Source organism: Pongo pygmaeus, chromosome 20, assembly GCF_028885625.2.
Source record: "Pongo pygmaeus isolate AG05252 chromosome 20, NHGRI_mPonPyg2-v2.0_pri, whole genome shotgun sequence".
In the NCBI taxonomy this organism is placed as follows: Eukaryota; Metazoa; Chordata; class Mammalia; order Primates; family Hominidae; genus Pongo; species Pongo pygmaeus.
In genome coordinates, this window is record NC_072393.2 from 14,767,422 (window position 1) to 14,788,908 (window position 21,487).

At 50.4% G+C, this 21,487-nt stretch overlaps 1 protein-coding gene and 1 long non-coding RNA gene across 3 annotated transcripts in view; one reads left to right on the forward strand and one right to left on the reverse strand.

Annotated features, from left to right (window-relative positions):
- Positions 1-5,015: 5,015 nt before the first annotated feature.
- LOC129019373 (uncharacterized) lies at positions 5,016-9,032 on the reverse strand. The gene is made up of 3 exons (XR_008495621.2): positions 8,899-9,032; positions 7,382-7,505; positions 5,016-6,324 (listed from the first exon to the last, which is right to left on the reverse strand). It is a non-coding gene; the product is annotated as an uncharacterized LOC129019373 (long non-coding RNA).
- A 127-nt stretch (positions 9,033-9,159) lies between these two features.
- Positions 9,160-21,487, forward strand: part of TECR (trans-2,3-enoyl-CoA reductase) — a 37,196-nt gene continuing 24,868 nt past the window's right edge. The window contains exon 1 of one of the 2 annotated variants that reach the window (XM_054461761.2): positions 9,160-9,397. In XM_054461761.2, the coding sequence (XP_054317736.1) occupies positions 9,383-9,397 (15 nt within the window). In that variant the 5' untranslated portion in view covers positions 9,160-9,382. Of the gene's footprint in view, positions 9,398-13,625; positions 13,770-21,487 lie in introns of those variants that run through there. The other variant, XM_054461760.1, reaches the window with a different exon arrangement.

The following is a 21,487-nucleotide window of genomic DNA, read 5'->3' on the forward strand; positions in this document are numbered from 1 at the left end:
AGCCCAGGAATTTGAGGCTGCAGGCAGCTATGATTGTGCCACTGCACTCCAGCCTGGGTGACAGTGAGACCCTCAGCCTCCCCATAAAAAAGTTACATAAATAACTATCAGGAGCATCATGGCGGATAGTTACATAAATAACTATCAGGAGCATCCAGCAGGTGGATCTGGTTCTCTCGGCCTATTCAATGATCTAGTCCAGCAGGAACTCTGGACTAGAACTGGACAACCTGTGAGGATGGGGCTGAAATTCCCTAGACATCGAAAACCATACTTGAGCAGGGGTCCTGAAGCAATTATGGGGAGAGAGAACTTGATATTTTTTAAAAAGTTACTAGGCTGGGCACAGTGGCTCACGCCTGTCATCCCAGCATTCTGGGAGGGTGAGGCGGGAGGATCGCTTGAGGCCAGGAGTTCCAGCCTGGGCAACATAGTGAGACCCCATCTATAAAAAAAATTAAAAATAAAAAAAAATTAGCTGGGTGCAACGATGTGAGCCTGTAGTCCCAACTACTCAGTGGGCCAAGGTAGGAGGATCGCTTGAGCCCAGGAATTTGAGGCTGCAGTCAGCTATGATTGTGCCACTGCTCTCCAGCCTGGGTGACAGTGAGATCCTGAGCCTCCCCATAAAAAAATTATATAAATAACTATCAGGAGCATTATGGGGAAAAACTCAGAGCTTGTGACTTTATACTTATAAACTAGTATTTTATAATATAAATTTAATTTAGAATTACAAGTGCAGCAGCCTCCAAAGGCTTTAACATGGCTCTGGGTGGGCCTTTCTGGTTGTTGTAAAGTTTCTTGTCATAGGCCAGGCGTGGTGACTCAACGCCTGTAATCCCAGCACTTTGGGAGGCCGAGGTGGGTGGATCACCTGAGGTCAGGAGTTTGAGACCAGCCTGGCCAACGTGGCGAAACCCTGTCTCTACTAAAAATGTAAAAATTAGCCGGGCGCGGTGGCGCGTGCCTGTAATCCCAGCTACTCTGGAGGCTGAGGCAGGAGACTCGCTTCAACCCGAGAGGCAGAGGTTGCAGTGAGCCAAGATCGCGCCACTGCACTCCAGACTGGGTGACAGAGAGTTTCAAAATAATAATAATAACAATAATAATAAAAGTTTCTTGACACACTGGAGGGCAACAGTTTGCTAAAAACACTGCGCAAGGGATGTCTTTGTGCTTGGGGTCAATGTTAGGGCTGGGAACTCTCCCCTCCTTGAGTAAGCCTGGGTCATGTTTAGGAAGTTTTGTTTGTTAGTTTTGAGATGGAGTTTCACTCTTGTTGCCCATGCTGGAGTACAGTGGCATGATCTCAGCTCACTGCAACCTCCGCCTCCTGGGTTCAAGTGGTTCTTCTGCCTCAGCCTCCCAAGTAGCTGGGATTACAGGTGCTTGCGACCATGCCTGGCTAATTTTGTAGTTTTAGTAGAGATGGGGTTTTACCATGTTGGCCAGGCTGGTCTTGAACTCCTGACTTCAGGTGATCAACCCGCCTTGATCTCCCAAGGTGCTGGGATTACAGGCGTGAGCCACCACGCCCAGCCAGTTTGGGAAGTTTTAATTTTTTTTTTTTAATCAGTTCTAGGAGCCAGGAAATTAAACAAACAAACCTAGTAACTCTCTCCTAATGGACATGGTACTGTGACGTGAACACTCACTGAGAACTTCAGAAAATTACTGAAAAAATGGCCTCTGCGTAAACTTCAGCAGATATTGGGCTCTTAACTTGGAAAAGCTGTGATAGTTGTTTGTTGTGTTAGCGTGGTTAAGCTCTAGAACCTAGTTATTCAACTAAACACTAATCTAGGTGTTGCTGTGAAGTTATTATGTTGATGCGGTTAGGTTAACGCGTCTACAGTCGCTTGACTTTAAAAACAGGACATGAACCTCAAGGATGTGAGGATGTAAGTGGGCCTCATCCAATCAGTCTAGAGGCTTTAAAAGCCAACACTGAGGCTGGGTATGGTGGTTCACTCCTGTAATCCCAGCACTTTGCAAGGCCAAGGCAGGCGGATCATGAGGTCTGGAGTTCGAGATCAGCCTGGCCAACATGGTGAAACCCTGTCTTTACTAAAAATACAAAATTAGCTGGGCATGGTGGCGGGCGCCTGTAATCCCAGCTTCTTGGGAGGCTGAGGCAGGAGAATTACTTGAACCCAGGAGGCAGAGGTTGCAGTGAGCCGAGCTCAGGCCACTGCACTCCAGCTTGGTGACAGAGCACAAGACTCTGTCTCAAAGGAAAAAAAAAAAAAAAGCCAACACTGAAAGCAAACACTGAGGTTTCCCGGCAGAAAAAGCATCAGCTCCTGCCTGTTTCCAGCCTGATAGCCCACCCAGCAGATTTTGGCGTTGTCTAGCCAGCCCCCACAAGCATGCAAGCCAATTCCTTGAAATAAATATCTACACACACACACACACACACACACACACACACACACACACACACACACACACTCCTACTGGCTCTGGCTCTGTGTCTTTGGTAAAATCCTGACTGATATAGGAACTACACAAGTGAGTCTGAGGACAGCTGCTTTAGTTCAAATCCTGGACCAACTGTTTCCTTATTCCCTACATGTGTGATCTTCCACAGCCTGCTTGATCTCTGGGAGCATTAGGTCTGTCCTCCACAGATTGGAGATAAGAGTAGATTAGGCCGGGCGCGGTGGCTCATGCCTGTAATCCCAGCACTTTGGGAAGCTGAGGCGGGTGGATCACTTGAGGTCAGGAGTTTGAGACCAGCCTGTCCGATGTGGTGAAACACTGTCTCTACTAAAAACACAAACATTAGCTGGGCAAGGTGGCATGCACCCATACTCCCAGCTACTCAGGAGGCTGAGGCAGGAAAATCGCTTGAACCTGGGAGGTGGAGGTTGCAGTGAGCCAAGATGGTGCCACTGTACTCCAGCCTGGGCAACAGAGCGAGACTCTGTCTCAAAAAAAAAAAAGAAAAAAAAAAAGAGTAGATTTTACCCTGCTGGTGTTGCTATGTGGATGAAATAGAGAGGAGCCAGGAAATGAACATTATAATAACATTTTTATTTTTATTTTTGAGATGGAGTCTTGCTCTGTCACCCAGGCTGGAGTGCAGTGGTGCGATCTCGGCTCACTGCAACTTCCACCTCCTGGGTTCAAGCGATTCTCTGCCTCAGCTTCCCGAGTAGCTGGGATTACAGGCACCTGCCACCACGCCTGGCTAATTTTTGTATTTTTAGTAGAGACTGGGTTTCACCATGTTGGCCAGGCTAGTCTCGAACTCCTGATCTCATGATCCACCCACCTTGGCCTCCCAAAGTGCTGGGATTACAGGGGTTGAACCCCACACCCGGCCTTGTTTGTTTGTTTGTTTTTAGATGGGGTCTCACACTGTCACCCATGCTGGAGCACAGTGGCACAATCTTGGCTCACTGCAACCTCCACCTCCCAGGTTCAAATGATCCTCCCGCCCCAGCCTCCTGAGTAGCTGGGATCACAGGTGCCTGCCACCGTGCCCGGCTAATTTTTTGTATTATGGTTTTGGTAGAGATGGGGTTTTGCCACGTTGCTCAGGTTGGTCTCAAACACCTGAGCTCAGGTGATCCGCCGGCCTTGGCCTCCCCAAGTGTTGGGATTACAGGCATAAGCCACCATGTCTGGCCTGTAATAACATCTAACATTGACATGGCCAAGCCTGTTCCAAGTACTCGATGAATATTAACTCATATACTTGTCACAACAGCCCTTTGAGGTTGGGCTATCATTACACCCATTTTACAGGTGGGGAGATGGAGATTCTGAGAGGTCATGTGACTTCCCCAGGGTCACCCAGAGAGTAAAGTGCTGAAGTGTTTAGCATACTGAGTGCTTACAGTAGACACTCAGCTTGTGTATAATGTGACTCAGATGATCATAAAGCCTTAATTTTAAGAAAATTGCATTACTCCTGTCTTCAGCTCTTCACCTGTTGAAAAAAAAGACCTTCAGGCCAGGTGCAGTGGTTCACACCTGTAATCCCAGCACTTTTGGAGGCTAAGCAGGAGGATCATTTGAGCCCAGGAATTCCAGATCAGCCTGGCCCACATAGTGAGACTCCATATCTACAAAGAATGAAAAAGAAATCAGCTGGGCATGGTGGCACGTGCCAGCTACTTGGGAGGCTGAGGTGGGCGGATCACTTGAGCTCAGGAATTCCAAGCTGCAGTGAGCTATGAGTGTGCCACTGCACACTAGCCTGAGAGACAGCGAGACTGTGTCTCAAAAATAAATAAAAATCCAAATAAATTTTGAAAAGATCTTCAAGGCTGGGTGTGGTGGCCCATGCCTGTAATCTCAGCACTTTGGGAGGCTGAGGCAGGTGGATCCCTTGAAGTCAGGAGTTCGAGACCAGCCTGGCCAACATGGTGAAACCCCATCTCTATTAAAAATGCAAAAATTAGTCAAGTGTGGTGGCGTGCGCCTGTAATCCCAGCTATTTGGGAGGCTGAGGCAGGAGAATCACTTGAACCTAGGAGGTGGAGGTTGCAGTGAGCCGAGATGGTGCCACTGCACTACAGCCTGGGCAACAGAGCGAGACTCGTTCTCAAAAAAAAAAAAAAAAAAAAAAGACCTTCAAAAAGCACTATACCATATGAGCCAGCAATCCCACTCCTAGTGGGATACCCATGTGAAATGAAAACCTTTGTTCATATATAAAAATTCATGGCTGGGTGCGGTGGTTTATGCCTGTAATCCCAGCACTTTGGGAGGCTGAGGCGGGAGGATCACAAGGTCAAGAGATGGAGACCATCCTGACCAACATGGTGAAACCCCGTCTGTACTAAAAATACAAAAATTAGCTGGGCATGGTGGTGCACACCTGTAACCCCAGCTACTCAGGAGGCTGATGCAGGAGAATCGCTTGCATCCAGAAGGTGGAGGTTGCAGTGAGCCGAGATTGCGCCACTGCACTCCAGCCTGGGTGACAGAGCAAGACTCCATCTCAAAAATAAAAATAAAAAAGATACTATTATAATGTTCATTTCCTGGCTCCTCTCAATTTCATCCACATAGCAACACCAGCAGGGTAAAATCTACTTTTTTTTTTTTTTTTTTGAGATGGAGTCTCATGAGCGAATGTTTGCTGAGGCTTTATTAGTTATTACCAACAGCAGTTAAACCCTAACTGTCCTTCAATGGATGAATGGATAAACAAATGGGATCCATCCACACAATGGAATACTATTCAGCTATAACAAGGAACAAGCTACGGATACAAAAAAACAACATTACAGACGAACATCATATGCATTATGTGGGTGAAAGAAGCCAGGCTCAAAAGGCTGTGTGATTCCATTTCACTCAACCTTCTGGAAAAGGCAAAAGTATCAGGACAGAAAGCAGATGAATGCTTGCCAGGGGCTGGGACCTGCAACAAATGGAGTAGTTTGGAGAATTTTTTGGGTTGGTGTAAATGCTCTGTATCTTGATTGTAGTGGTGGTTGCATGACTGTATGTGTCCAGAGCTGTACACTAAAATGGGTGAATTTTACTACATGTCAATTACACTTCAATGAAAAAAAAAAAAAGGAAAAAACCCAGGCAAGACAGGATAGGGCTTGGGAAACCTCTCTCCGAGATTCCTGACACAGCAGAAACTTGCTAATGAGCCCTGGCTTGTCTAGTCCCAGCTTCACCTCCTCTCATACACCCGGCAAGCCAGCTCATTCACACACACCCCAAACCAGCCAAGCCAGTTTCTGGAAAAAGTCAAGATCCGACCTGACCTGCCCATGGGAAATACAAAAGGAGCTTGTGAGACACGACGTTACCAAACACATCACATCTCTGGCATTCAAATGGTCTCGGGTTCCCCCAAACCTGAGGTCCAAGAAGCTCATCCTTGGAAGCTGCCACAGCTTAGGCCATCTCTTGCAGTTTCTCCCTTGGAAATTACCTTAATAAAGGAGCTAGTTGCCATCAGCTCAGCAAGGACCCAACAGATCTACCAGTCACCATTGTGAATCAGCCACTGCTGGGACTGTGAAGGGACCAGCAGGATCTAGCTGTCCCTACAGACAGGCACTGTCAGGGGGCCACAGTACAGTGTCCTCAGTGGCTTGAACAAAGTGGCCAGTCTTCATTCCAAGGGTGGGTTTCATTTCTGCTCACAGCCTGGTTACCGGAAGCCAGATGGGCAAACAAGGGGTTCCTCGAGCCTGCAACACCCCTCAAAAACAAAGAGGAATTCTACTTTGGAGGCTGGATCCTGCCTTTCTGCCAGCTTCTTATGGGTGAGGAGGGGGTGGAAATTATTTGTATGTTCCGGTTGACACGCAGCATAGTAGGTGCACGAGGATGATTTGGTGCCTGTTGAGTAAGTGTGGGGCTCAGAAAAAGCAGTCTCAAAAGGGAATTTCCAAAACGTTCTGAGTTTATGGGAATATGTATGGAATCTCTTCAAAATGACACCTACTTGTACACCGTCATGCCCTATCTAGCTGCAACCCAGAGATGGAAGACTCACCTCTTCAGATCACATTAAATAAGTTGAAAATTTGCATAACTGGTGAAGGAGCAACACGTGGGTGGGTCTTAGGGGTTCAACCCTATCCCCATGGTCCCTCACAATCAAGTAGCTCAAGTGACTCAATCTGATAGGATTTTAACTGTGGTCTCAGGCCGAGTGGGATGGCTCATGCCTGTAATCCCAGCGCTTTGGGAGGCCAGGGAGGGAGGATCACTTGAGGCCAGGAGTTCCAGAGCAGCCTGGGCAACATAATGAGATCCCATCTCTACTAAAAAATTAATTTGTGGCCTGGAAGCAAATACTCTTCCCCCAGCACCCAAGAAGGGCAGGGAGTGAGGCCTGTCATGACACAGAAGGCCTCAAAACTCAAAACTGCCACCAGAAAAATATCTTTGCTTTTTTTTTTTGAGACGGAGTTTTACTCTTGTCGCCCAGGCTGGAGTGTGGTAGTGTGATCTCTGCTCACTGCAACCCCTGCCTCCTGGGTTCAACTGATTCTTCTGCCTCAGCTTCCTGAGTAGCTGTGATTACAGGTGCCCGCCACCACACCCAGATAATTTTTGTATTTTTAGTAGAGACAGGGTTTTGCCATGTTGGCCAAGCTGGTCTCAAACTCCTGACCTCAGGTGATCCACCTGCCTCGGCCTCCCAAAGTGCTGGAAATACAGGCATGAGCCACTGCGTCTGGCCAGATCCCTGCTTTTGAAAGAACACATACAAAACACCTTCAGATTTTCATCTGTTTTTCCCAGATAGCGCCAGTGAAAAAGATAATGAGTTTCCTGAAGACCACATAGCGTTGGCTTCCTGTACTCGCAGTCAGGGATCCCCAAAGGCTATAGCTTCAGAAGTTTCCAGAGCCGAATCTGGATGACTGAGTTCCAAGCACTGACTCACCCTTGCCTCTGCCTGCTCCCCTGTGAATCAGCGATCTACCTTTAAGGACTTCTCATCGTGTCTCTCATGACAGGCCTGTGAATTCCAGATGGTTCAACAGCTCATGAAGGCTCAGGGACAGGATCTGGAAACAACAGTAAGGAGAGGAGGTGAAGAAGTGTGCCAGGTACTGCCTGTTCCTTTGCCTGTCAGAAGTCTTTTTTTTTTTTTTTTTGAGACAGAATCTCACTCTGTCGCCCAGGCTGGAGTGCAGTGGTGCAATCTTGGCTCACTGCAACCTCCACCTCCCGGGTTCAAGAGATTCTCCTGCCTCAGCCTCCCTAGTAGCTGGGATTACAGGCGCCCACCATTACACCCGCCTAATTTTTGTATTTTTAGTAGAGACAGGGTTTCACCACATTGTCCAGGCTGGTCTTGAACTCCTGACCTCAAGTGATCTGCCTGTCTTGGCCTCCCAAAGTGCTGGGATTACAGGTGTGAGCCACTGTGCCTGGCCAGAAATTTATGTGTTTTTCATTTACAGTACATCTCAGTTTGGACCAGTCCCATTTCTTTTTTTCTTTTCTTTTTTTTTTGAGACGGTCTGTTGCTCAAGCTGGAGTGTAGTGGCAAGATCTTGGCTCACTGCAACCTCCGCCTCTGGGTTCAAGCGATTCTTCTGCCTCAGCCTCCCGATTAGCTGGGACTACAGGTGTGCACCACCATGCCCGGCTAATTTTTGTATTTTTAGTAGAGACGAGGTTTCACCATATTGGCCAGGCTGGTCTTGAACTCCTCACCTCGTGATCTGCCCGTCTTGGCCTCCCAAGGTGCTAGGATTACAGGCGTGAGCCATCGTGCCCCGCCTGGACCAGCCCCATTTCAAGGGCTCAGTGGCCCCATGGAGCCACCAGACACCATTCTGGACGTGAAGCAGAGACAAATGTAGCTCCCCTGTCCATAGGGTGGAGCAAAGTGGGGAGGGGGGCCGGGCGCGGTGGCTCAGGCCTGTAATCCTAGCACTTTGGGAGGCTGAGGCGGGAGGATCCCCTGAGGTCAGGAGTTCAAGACCAGCCTGGCCAACCATGGGGAAACCCCGTCTCTACTAAAAAAAATACAAAAATTAGCCGGGCGTGGTGGCGGGCGCCTGTAATCTCAGCTACTTGGGAGACTGAGGCATGAGAATCACTTGAACCCGGGAGGCGGAGGTTGCGGTGAGCCGTCCATTGCGCCACTGCACTCCAGCTGGGGGACAGAACGAGATTGTTTCAAAAACAAAACAAAACAAAAAAACAAAGTGGGGCGGGGCTTTCATTAAAAACGGCAGTGAAGCCACCCCCAGAATGGGGCTGGGGCTCAAGGTTGCAGGTTGGGGGTTCCCAAATGGGGAGCTTTTCGCCACCCTGTTTCCCCTTTCCTTCCCTCCCACTCAAGAGTCTCCTCCCATAGTGACCTCCTCGCCATCCAGACTCCGCAGCCCGCGACCCCAGCCCCTAGCCCTCTCCTGCTGTTCCCGGTGTACCCCGGCGGCCGCCCACCTCAGAATTCACCCCGTCGGCGCCGCCTGTCATGCGGATGCTGCCTTGCCTGTCACTCAACTTCTTACCGCGCCCCCGCGTCTGGCCTAACCGTCGCTTGCCTTGGTTTCCACAGCGACGCCATCAGGGGGCGTGGCAAAGGGACGCGCGGCGCAGAGACCTCCTTTGGATTGGTGGATGGTCAAGCCCCTTCTCTTTAGCCCCTCCTACAGGCGTTCCGCCCCCTTCGATTGGTCTCGCAAGTTGATTGGTCAATGTCCTGGTGCTAGCCCTACTCTTGGTTCGGACCGGCCCCAAGGAGCAGGGGCGAAGGTGGGCGCCTCGTGCCCTGATTGGCCGACGGGGCGCGCGCGGCCGGGAGGGGCGGGGCGGACGCAGAGCCGCGTTTAGTCTATCGCTGCGGTTGCGAGCGCTGTAGGGACCCTGTGCTGTGCCGCGCAGTTAGGCAGCAGCAGCGGAGCAGTAGCCGCCTTGGGAGGGAGCCATGAAGCACTACGAGGTAAGAAGCGAGAAATAGGGACTGTGTGGCCACTGCTGACCCATTCTTTTTCCTTCTTTGCGGGACCATGGGACCCCACTTTCTGGTCCTGTGCCCCGAAGGAAGAGCCGGACGGCGCAGGCGCAGTGGGAAGCGTTGCGCCCCGGGCCACTCGTAAATACCAATGCGCATGTGCGCAGGAAGTATTTATAAATCTGCAACCCAGGCTGTTTTGGGGGTACTTTTTCTTGGGGGGTCTCTGCAGGGGCTGGGACGCTTGTAGGTTCCTTGCAGCTCCCCCAGCGGGCTGAGTTGGGGGACTTTGTCATGGGAGCCATGAAGTTGCGGGACCCTTGCTCCCAATCCGAGGGAGTCTTGCACAAATCTTGCGCCACGCCGCCGTCACCAGCGTAGGAAGGGGCTTTGCAATCAGTATTCTTGTGTACGACCTTTGGACCCCTTCCCTCGCCCGGGACGTTCCCGGGAGACTTAGACGGTGAGGGAGGTGCAGCTCCACGGCTAGCTTTCGCAGAGCAGCGAAGCTGATCGTGCTTTCTGGTTATCTAAGAGGTCATCTCCCTCAACCCTTGGGTGTCACCAAGGAGAAATCTTATACCCACCCACAGCCACTCTTGAAGCCCAAGTCTTCTGACTCCTAACTTGGGTCTCTTTTTCCCTTAAAACGAAGTCTTCTGATGTGCTTATCGCCCTAGGTGATAATATAATATTAATAATTCAACCAGTTATCCTTGAATTATTGCTAACTTTTAAGTAACTATCATCAAATAATAAAATTTGTTATTAAAATTCAAAATAAGAACAGTTTAGCAAGTGCTTACTCTTGTGCTGGTGAGATTCTGTTACCTTGTATAAGAACTGTTATTACTCCTGTTTGTAAGGATGAATAAAGTCTCAGAGATATCAAGTGACTTGTTCAAAGGCCCCTAGTTAGTAAATGCAAACCAGATAGAGGAACTCAGGACGCCAAGGTCTTAGTTCCTAGCCACTATGCCATGTTGGTCCTCAAATGAAAAATAGCAGGTCGAGCGATTTCTTGTTTCTCACTTCCCCTCCAATTTAAAAATTTCTGGCAAAATACACATAAAATTTACCATCTTAACTATTTTTAAGTGTGCAGTTCAGTGGCATTAAGAACATTCACATTGTTGTGCAACCATCACCACCACCCATCTCCAGAACTCTTTGCATCTTGGAAAACAGAAGCTGTAGCCATTAAATACTAACTCCCCATTCCTCTCCACGTCCACCTCTGGCAGCCACCATTCTACTCAGCCACCATTCGGTCTCAATGAATTGACTACTCTAGGTACCTTGGATACGTAGAAGGATTTTTTTTTTTTTCTTTTGGAGACAGAGTTTTGGTCTTATTGCCCAGGCTGGAGTTGCAGTGGCGCGATCTCGGCCTACTGCAAACTCCGCCTCCTGGGTTTAAGCGATTCTCCTGCCTTAGCCTCCCAAATAGCTGGGATTACAGGTGCCCGCCTCCATGCCTGGCTAATTTTTTGTATTTTTAGTAGAGATGGGGGTTTCGCCATGTCGACCAGGCTGGCCTCAAACTCCTGACCTCAAGTGATTTGCAACCGCCTCGGCCTCCCAAAGTACTGGGATTACAGGTGTGAGCTAGCGCGCCTGGCTGTTTGTTTTTATTCACAAGTTGAATATTACTACCTCTGCCTCCTGCCCCCTTTATTGCTACTATTTTTGGAAATTTACCCACAATCCTTTGAAGCCTTTTTTTGAGACGGAGTTTCGCTCTTGTTGCGTACGCTGGAGTGCAATGGCGTGATCTCGGCTCACCGCAACCTCCACCTCCCGGATTCAAGTGATTCTCCTGCCCCAGCCTCCCGAGTAGCCGGAATTACAGGCATGAGCCACCACGCCCGGCTAATTTTGTATTTTTAGTAGAGATGGGGTTTCTCCACGTTGGTCAGGCTGGTCTTGAACTCCCGACCTCAAGTGATCCATCCACCTTGGCCTCCCAAAGTGCTGGGATTGCAGGTGTGAGCTGCCGTGCCCGACCCCTTAGAAGCCTTTAACCCAGAAATCCTGTAATTTTTGACATGGTATCAAGAATGAGGAGGTTTGTATTCAGTAATCTCTGTCATTTACGTTTTCATTCTAGAATAAAGTTCTGATGTGGATTCCCCTCTCAAACTCTGTCTAAACCTGTAGTCCCACTGCTGTAGTCACAGCTACTCGGGAGGCTGAAGCAGGAGGATGACTTGAGCCCAGGAGGTTGAGGCTGCAGTGAGCCCAAAAATCAGGCCACTGCACTCCAGCCTGGGCAACAGAGACCCTGTTAGAAGAAAAAAAAAAAAGCTACCACGTCCAGCTTGAAACATGCAGTTTGGAACATCCATATGGCATTTTGCACATGTAGTTGGTTTAGTTTTGCTAGTTAACAGTCAGATAAAGTAGGACTCTGAGCACCCTGGGGGTGTGTGCTTTTGTTCCAGGAAGCTGGGCACAGCCTGAGGCCCAAGACTTGGACTGGAGAATATGCTCCACCGTACTTAATCATTTTGTCTCCCAGAAAGAAGGGGAGCTTTGGCCAGGCGTGGTGGCTCACGCCTGTAATCCCGCACTTTGGTAGGCTGAGGTTGCTGGATTGCTTGAGGTGAGGAGTTCGAGACCATCCTGACCAACATGGAGAAACATCGTCTCTACTACAAATACAAAAATGAGCCGAGTGTTGTGGCACATGCCTGTAATCTCAGCTACTTGGAGGCAGAGGTTGCAGTGAGCTGAGATCATGCCATTGTACTCCAGCTTGGACGACAGAGCGAGAGTCTATCTCAAAAAAAAAAAAAAAAGAAGGGGGAAGCTTCAAACTCACTGTTCAAAGTGACCTTGAAGGAAAAAATAAATTGTTATTTTGCTGTCTTGTTATTATTCTCTGCCAGCCTTTGCCAAGTACCCATAGAGGCGATAGCTACAGGGCTTCTGGGTGGGAGAAGCAGTTGTTTCTCAGCCCAGCGGATTGCATAGCAAGCAGATTAGTTTAACTGCATGTGTTTATTGTAGGTCAGTGAAAATAGAAAGGATGCTTTCACTCACATTTAACAAGCAATTTGAGAAAAGGTTTTTCTACATCAAAGAATATATTTCTGGCCGGGCGAGGTGGCTCATGCCTGTAATCCCAGCACTTTGGGAGGCTGAGACGGGTGAATCACTTGAGGTCAGGAGTTCGAGACCAGCCTGGTCAACATGGTGAACCCTCGTCTCTACTAAAAACAAAAAAATTAGCTGGATATGGTGGCATGTGCTTGTAGTCCCAGCTACTGGCTCCAAGGCTGAGGAGTGGGAATCACTTGAAGCTGGGAGGCGGAGTTGCCATGAGCTGAGATCACTCCGCTGTACTCCAGCCTGGGTGACAGAGCGAGAGTTTGTTTTAAAAAAAATAAATAAGGGATATATTTTTCAGCTGGGCACAGTGGCTCATGCCTGTAATTCCAGCACTTTGGGACACCAAGGTGGGCAAATCATGTGAGGTCAGGAGTTCGAGACCAGCCTGGCCAACATGATGAAACCCCGTCTCTACAAAAAATAAAAAATTAGTTGGGTGTGGTGGCGCACGCCTGTAATCCCAGGTACTTGGGAGGCTGAGGCAGGAGAATCACTTGAACCCGGGAGGTGGAGGTTGCGGTGAGCTGAGATTGCACCACTGCACTCCAGCCTGGGTGACAAGAGCGAGACTCTGTCTCAAAAAAAAAAAAAAAAAAAAAGAAAAAAGTCTATTTCTGCTTGGGACTAAATCCATCTTCCCACCCTCAAGCAGTCTCTTGTCCACTGAGAGGTCGGCCCCTGGAGAGACCTTGGAGATTTTGAAGTGCAGTTTACAATTGATAGAGGTAATGCCCAGAGGGGAGCAGGACGTGCTGACTGTCACACAACGAATTAATGTCTGGTTGAGGACTGTTATCATGGCAGTTGGGATCCCAGCAGGAGGGGAGATCGGTGGCTGTTTCCATAGTAGCCTCATATCACTGCCAAATCTCATGTGATCTGAGAGGAAAAGTTATCCACTCTGTGGCCTAATTGAGGTGAAGCCTCTCTCTAGAACAGGTCACCTCCAGGCCTTGGCTGAAGCCCTCTTAGAATACCAGAGCAGGCCTTGGCATTGTCTTGGGGTCAGAGCTAGGTGGGTAAGCGAACTGCTTATCCTAGGATACCGTATTTTTTTAACGTATTTTTTTATTTTATTGCTGTTTTTGCCACTGCAGATGAGACTCAAAGCGATGAGCCCAGTAGCAACTGGAAAAACAGCTACTGCATCTTGTAAATGAGCCTGTTAATTCCTGAGAAAATCAGTCTGTCTTCAGCCTCCAGCAGTCCAGGTCGCTGCCCATTTCCCACAGCTGAGTACCCAGAAGTGAGCCTCTTGGGGTCCCCCATAACCCACATTTAGGATGTTTTCTTTCTTTTTTCTTTTTCTTTTTTTTTTTTTTTTAGACAGAGTCTCGCACTCTCGCCCAGGCTGGAGTGCAGTGGCTCCATCTCGGCTCACTGTAAGCTCCGCCTCCCGGGTTCACGCCATTCTCCTGCCTCAGCCTCCCGAGTAGCTGGGACTACAGGCACCCACCACCATGCCCGGCTAATTTTTTTATTTTTAGTAGACATGGGGTTTCACCGTGTTAGCCATGATGGTCTCGATCTCCTGACCTTGTGATCTGCCCACCTCGGCCTCCCAAGGTGCTGGGATTACAGGAGTGAACCACCACGCCCGGCTTTTTTTTTTTTTTTTTTTTTTTTTTTTGTGACAGTTTCGCTCTGTCACCCAGGCTGGAGTGCAGTGATGCGATCTCACCTCACTGCAACCTCCACCTCCCCGGTTCAAGCGATTTTCCTGCCTCGGCCTCCCAAGTAGCTGTTATTACAGGTGGGTGCCACCATGCCCGGCTAATTTTTGTAGTTTTAGTAGAGATGGGGTTTCACCATGTTAGTCCAGGCTGGTCTTGAACTCCTGGGCTCAAGCGATCCTCCTGCCTTGGCATCCCAAAGTGCTGGGATTATAGGTATGAGCCACCACGCCTTGCCCAGGGGTGAGTCTTATTAGCACCTGATCAGATGGGAACTACTGTTCTACTTTACAGATAATGCAACTGAAGCTCAGAGAGGTAAACTAAGCTAGTCAAGGTCACAGAGCCTGGAAGCCAGGGAGCTGAACCTGGGTTTGTCTGACTCCAGTTTTGTCCACACTGATGGCTTCTCTGCTGATGCTGTCCTAGGACAGCTGGTGGCTGTCCTGCTGTGTTCTGAGGACAGAGCATCCCTGAAGGGAGGGCGAGGTGCTGCGGGTCAGTGTGGACTGCTGGGAGAGGGTCTTTCTCTGCCCTAAAATCGGATGGGCTGCCCCTTGCAGTAAGGGCAGGATTGAGAGTGATGAGCCTTGGCTGGGTGCAGTGGTTCATGCCTGTAATTCCAGCACGTTGGGAGGCCGAGGCAGGAGGATCACCTGAGGTCAGGAGTTCGAGACTAGCCTGGCCAACATGGCGAAACCCCCTCTCCACTAAAAATATAAAAATTGGCCGGACGCAGTGGCTCACGCCGGTAATCCCAGCACTTTGGGAGGCCCAGGTGGGTGAATCGCAAGGTCAGGAGATCGAGATCATCCTGGCTAACACAGTGAAACCCCGTCTCTACTAAAAAATAGAAGAAGTTAGCTGGGCGTGGTGGCGGGCGCCTGTAGTCCCAGCTACTCGGGAGGCTGAGGCAGGAGAATGGCGTGACCTGGGAGGTGGAGCTTGCAGTGAGCGGAGATTGCGCCACTGCACTCCAGCCTGGGTGACAGAGCGAGACTCCGTCTCAAAAAAATATATATATATATGAAAATTAGCCAGGCCTCATGGTGTGCTCCTGTAATCCCAGGTACTTGAGAGACTGAGGCAGGAGAATTCGTTTGAACCTGGGAGGCGGAGGTTGCGACAGGCTGGGATCGCACCACTGCATTCCAGTCCTGGGCAACAGAGTGAGACTCTGTCTCAAAAAAAAAAAAAAAAAAAAAGAAAGTGGTGAGCCTTGGGCTGTGGTGAGCTATAAAGACCTTTCCTATGTTAGCCTGACTCAGGCCGAGATCCTGAGGGGGTTGGAGGGGATCTTAGGCTTTTCAGATTTTCATGCAGTCTTCTTGCTTTGAGCAGATGGCGACTCACTGGGCAGATTCTCCTGGTGGAGTCCCTTCTGTCCTCCTGGCTGTAGCTTTGTACTTAGGCCATTTCTTTGCTGTAGGCACTCAGAATCTCAGAGCCCCAGGCTTGAGATAATTTTTCTGGTGTAACTTCTGTAAAGTTACAGATGAGGGACCTGAGACCCAGAGAAGAAGGCCTTTTCCAGGGCTGCAGGCCAGTTCCCCTTTGGGTTGGGCAGTATTGATTGATACTCCTCCTGGGAAGGTGGCAATGCTTGCGGGCTTTGGATTAGTGCTAGGCTCATATGCTTAACTGCCACTGACAAGGTTTGGAGCCCATGGGCAAGTTCTTTAGCTTCTCGAGCTAGTTTTTTTTTTTTTTTTTTCGTGAGACAGAGTCCCCCTCTGTTGCCCAGGCTGGAGTGCAGTGGTGCCATCTAGGCTCACTGCAACCTCTGCCTCCTGGGTTCAAGCGATTCTCCTGCCTCAGCCTCCTGAGTAGCTGGGATTACAGGCGCCCACCACCATGCCTGGCTAATTTTTATATTTTTAGTAGAGATGGGGTTTCACAATATTGGCCAGGGTGGTCTTGAACTCCTGACCTTAAGTGATCCTCCCACCTCGGCCTCCCAAAGTGTTGGGATTACAGGCGTGAGCCACCGCGGCTGGCCTTGAGCTAGCTTTTTAATCCATAAAATGACACCTGGGTGTGCGAGACCCGGCTGACATTGGCTGATGGTGTGCATCTTCCCAACTCTGTGTTCAGGCATATCAGGCTGACATCTCTAAGTCACAGGTAGGGTATTTACACCACGGAAAGTGGCAAACGCTACAGCTCAGGCCCCTTCCTCTCCCCTGCCCAGTGTTCATAATGACCGGGATAATTGTCCCTGCCTCCCAGGGTTATCGTTTCAAGGGGTTTCTTGGTCTAGTGAGCATCGTATGAGCAGATACATGCCTGGAAAGCCTCAGCTTGGTGCAGCACCTTGCAGCAGCTAACATTTGACAAGTAGTACGGCCCTACTCACCTCTGGACACGGGCAGATGTGGGGAGGAGGGGCCGAGGAGGAGGTGGGGCTTGAGGAAGGGGAGGGGTGCCGAGGAGGGGGAGGCGGGTCCCAGGGAGTAGGAGGCAGAGTTGAGCAGGAAAAGGCGTGTCCTGAGGAGGAGGAGTGGTCCCAGAAGATGAGGAGGTAGGGCTGAGAAAGAAGAGGCGGGGCCGGGGGGAAGGCGAGGCCGAGGGGGAGGAGGTGGGGCTCAGGAGGAGGAGGCGGGGCAAGAAGGAAGAAGCGGGGCCGGGATGTGGGAGGCGGGGCCGGGGATGGGGAGGCGAGGCTGAGGAGGAGGAGGAGGCGGGGCTCGGGAAGAGGAGGCGGGGCAAGGAGGAAGAGGCGGGGCAAGGAGGAAGCGGCGGGCCTGGATGGGGGAGGCGGGACCGGGGAGGGGGAGGCGGGGCCCGGGAGGGGAAGGCGGGACCGAGTAACAAGAAAGTGGAACGGGGTGAGTGGTGGGCTTTGGTGTGTGCCAGGTGGTGTAGCTATTTCAGCCTCACCCAGGTGGATTTAGAGGCTCCACCAGCTGGGCCCAGCAAAGCCTTCTGGACTGGTTCCTGAGGAGAACAGGAGGGTTGACAGCCTTGAGTGAGGGCGGTGCTTGGAAGGCCTTTGACTCAGATAAGGTGGTTGGGTTTGGTCGGGAATCCTGCACTTTCATTGACGAGCCTGGTTGCGTGAGAAAGGCCAGAGACCTTGAGCTAGTTGGTCAAGTTCAGGCTGGGTCTTAACACGCTCTTGCTGATACTGACAGTGGCAGCTGAGAAGGTTTTAATACCTGGGACATTTCCCGCAGCAGCCAGAATATAGTAATCGTCTTAGTAAATTACGGTGAATATAGTGCTTAATTATCAGTGTTTTTTTTTTTTTTTTTTGAGACGAAGTCTCGCTTTTGTCCCCTAGGCTGGAGTGCAATGGCGTGATCTCAGCTCGCTGCACCTCCGCCTCCCGGGTTCAGGCGATTCTCCTGCCTTAGTTTCCTGAGTAGCTGGGATTACAGGTGCCCGCCACCATACCTGGCTAGTTTTTGTATTTTTAGTAGAGATGGGGTTTCACCATATTGGCCAGGCTGGTCTGAAACTCCTGACTTCAGGTGATCCGCCCAACTTGGCCTCCCAAAGTGTTGGGATTACAGGCGTGTGAGTGCTTCTTATCTAGTAACATATCTAAATCTTGTACTAAACATAAGAAGTAGATGCTGTTCTTATCTCTACTTGACTGACGGAGAAACTGAGGCACAGAAAGTGAAGCGACTTGTTCACAGCTAGTGGCTAGCAGAGCTGGGATTCTTCTAGAAACAGAGTGGGCTTTGCTGTGGGTCGTGCACTGGGGAAAGAATCAAGCGTGTGATGGTGGTGAAGGACTTGGAGGCCACCCACTCTGCCCTTGGGACAGTGACTTAACCTAAGCTTCAGTTTTGTCACCTGTGAGGCCAGGATAAGGACACCTGGAGGCCTGCGGGGGAGTGTGAAGTGCTCAGCACGCTTCGCGGCCCACAGGCAGGGTAAAAATCATTAAGAGGAGAGGGACCAGTGTTAGGCAGGTAAGGACAGATCAGCAGCCCCAGGGCTGCCTGAGATGCTTTTGGCACCTGACCTCTTTGGAAGGCCTCAAAACTTTTTTTTTTGAGATGGAGTCTTGCTCTGTCACCAGGCTGGAGTGCAGTGGCGTAATCTTGGCTCACTGAAACCTCTGCCTCCTGGGTTCAAGTGATTCTCCTGCCTCAGCCTCCTGAGTAGCTGGGATTACAGGTGCGTGCCACCATACCTGGCTAATTTTTGTATTTTTAGTAGAGACAAGGTTTCAGCATCTTGGCCAGGCTGGTCTTGAACTCCTGACCTCGTGATCCACCCGCCTCAGCCTCCCAAAGTGCTGGGATTACAGGCATGAGCCACCATGCCCGGCCGAGAAAGGCTTCAAAACTTAATGAAGAAGGTCCACCAGGCGCCGGGAGACAGACTGATATCAAATCGTATGCCCAGAAGGCGGAGGAAGAAGCCCAGATGCCAGTGCCTCAGTTTTGATATAATGTCACACACCATGCAAGTCACTTTTTTTTTTTTTTTTTTTTGAAACAGAGTCTCGCTCTGTCATCCAGGCTGGAGTGCAGTGGCTCCATCTCGGCTCACTGCGATCTCTGCCTCCCGGGTTCAAGCGATTCTCCTGCCTTGAGCCTCCTGAGTAGCTGGGATTACAAGCACCTGCCACCACACCTGGCTAATTTTTTTTTTTTTTTTTTGAGACGGAGTCTTGCTCTGTTGCCCAGGCTGGAGTGCAGTGGCGCGATCTCGGCTCACTGCAAGCTCTGCCTCCCGGGTTCACACCATTCTTCTGCCTCAGCCTCCCGAGTAGCTGGGACTGCAGGCGCCCACCACCATGCCCGGCTAATTTTTTTTTTTTGTATTTTTAGTAGAGACGAGGTTTCACCGTGTTAGCCAGGATGGTCTCGATCTCCTGACCTAGTGATCCACCCGCCTCGGCCTCCCAAAGTACTGGGATTACAGGAGTGAGCCACCGCACCTGGCTGCAAGTCACATTTTGAGATGATCGGTTCTTTCCTTCTTCATGGGAAGACCCTTGGGGAAGTCACAACACACTCAGAACCCACTTTTTAACCTGTTGTGACAAAGAATCATCCCAGGAAGTTGAGGCTGGAAGACAGTCTGGCCACCAGGTGCCTGTCACAGCTGCCTCACCTAGGAGCACACTGCTTCTGTTCCTGTTCCCTCCTGGCTGTCTGTCCCCCACCCAGCCACAGGCAGAAGGCCTTTTTGCCTGTAAGTGGGAGGATCTTAGTGTGTCATGGCTCAGAACCTTCCCTCAGAGGCTTGTCATCTGTCCCCTGCTTTCCTCACTTGTTACTACGCTACTGTCTTTCATCTCTGCAGATACCCAAAGCCACATTCCTGCCCTGAGCACATGCTATTCCCTCGGCCCCGGATGCCCTTCCCTCTGCTTTTCTCATGCCTGGCCCTTCTTGTTACCGAATGCTCAGCTTCCATGTCCCCCAGAGAGACCTTTCTTGGCCATCCAATCTAGAGTCCAACCCCTTGCCTGTTACCCCAGCACCCCACTCATCTCCTTCGCAGCCCATCTGGGCTTGGGTTGTGTTTTCTTTCTTTTTTTTTTTTCTGAGAGGGAGTCCTGCCCTGTCGCCCAGGCTGGAGGGCAGTGATGGGATCTCGGCTCACTGCAACCTCCACCTCCCGGGTTCAAGTGATTCTCCTGCCTCAGCCTCCTGAGTAGCTGGGACTACAGGTGCCCGCCACCACGCCTGGCTAATTTTTGTATTTATTTATTTATTTATTTATTTTTGAGATGGAGTCTCGCTCTGTCGCCCAGGCTGGAGTGCAGTGGCGTGATCTCGGCTCACTGCAAGCTCCACCTCCCAGGTTCACGCAATTCTCCTGCCTCAGCCTCCCAAGTAGCTGGGACTGCAGGTACCTGCCACCACGCCTGGCTAATTTTTTTTTTTTTGTATTTTTACTAGAGACGGGGTTTCACTGTGTTAGCCAGGGTGGTCTCGATCTCCTGACCTCGTGATCCACCCTCCTCGGCCTCCCAAAGTGCTGGGATTACAGGCGTGAGCCACTGTGCCTGGCTAATTTTTGTCTTTTTACTTATTTATTAAAAAATGTGTGTTTTTGAGGCAGAGTCGTGCTCTGTCACCTAGACTGGAGTGCAGCGGTGCGATCTTGGCTCTCTGCAACCTCTGCGTCTGGAATTCAAGCATTCTCCTGCCTCAGCCTCCCAAGTAGCTGGGATTACTGGTGCCCACACCACCCCCCACAAATTTTTGTATTTTTAGTACAGACAAGGTTTCATTGTGTTGGCCAGGCTGGTCTTGAACTCTTGACCACAAGTGATCCACCTGCCTGGGCCTCCCAAAGTGCTGGGATTACAGGCATGAGTCACCGTGCCTGGCCATAATTTTTGTATTTTTAGTAGAGGCGAGGTTTTACCATGTTGGCCAGGATGGCCTTGAACTCTTGATCTTAAGTGATCTACCTGCCTCGGCTTCCCAAGTAGCTGGGACTGCAGGTGTGTCTCACTATGTCTGGCTGCTTTGTTTGTTTGTTTGAGTTGGAGTTTTGCTCTTGCCCAGGCTGGAGTGCAGTAGAGTGATCTCGATTCACTGCAACTTCCGCTTTCCGGTTTCAAGCCGTTCTTTTGCCTCAGGCTCCGGAGTAACTGGGACTACAGGCCACACGTGGCTAATTTTGGTATTTTTAGTAGAGACAAGGTTTCACCATGTGGGCCAGGCTGATCTCGAACTCCTGAGCTCAAGTGATCTGCCCACTTCGGCCTCCCGAAGTGCTGGGATTATAGGCGTGAGCCACTGTCCCTGGCCAGTGCCTGGCTAATTTTTAAAGGATTTTTCTTGGTAGAGACACAGTCTCACCATGTTGCCCAGGCTGGTCTTGAACTCCTTGGTTCAAGTGATCTCCTGCCTCAGCCTCCCGAAGCTCTGGGATTCTAGGTGTATGCCACCGTGCCTGGCTGGCAACCGGCTTCTTCTGGCCTCTTGGCCACAAGCCCTGGGTCCATCCTGCCCGTGGCTGTTCCCCATCATCTCAACCCTCCTGGCACAGTGGCCCTTCTGAGATGGAAGCTGCCAAGACAACACTGGGGCCTGCCCCTCACCACACAGGTTGTGGGCAGGTCCTGCTGGTCCAGGCCTTTTCCTGTCATGGGACCCTGCCTCTGTTTTCCAGTCCATCACTTATTCATTAGTTCATTTGTTCTAACATGTTTTTTCCCTCTTATCAATGCTAAGAATCCTGGGATGAACGAACCATGTTCTCTGCCCTCAAGATCTTTTCATTTAAGCCAATGCCTGAAGGTCGAGGTCTTTGGGGCCAGGGAGGAGAATGGTGTTCTAGGCAGAGGGAACCGAGTGGTGTGTGCAGA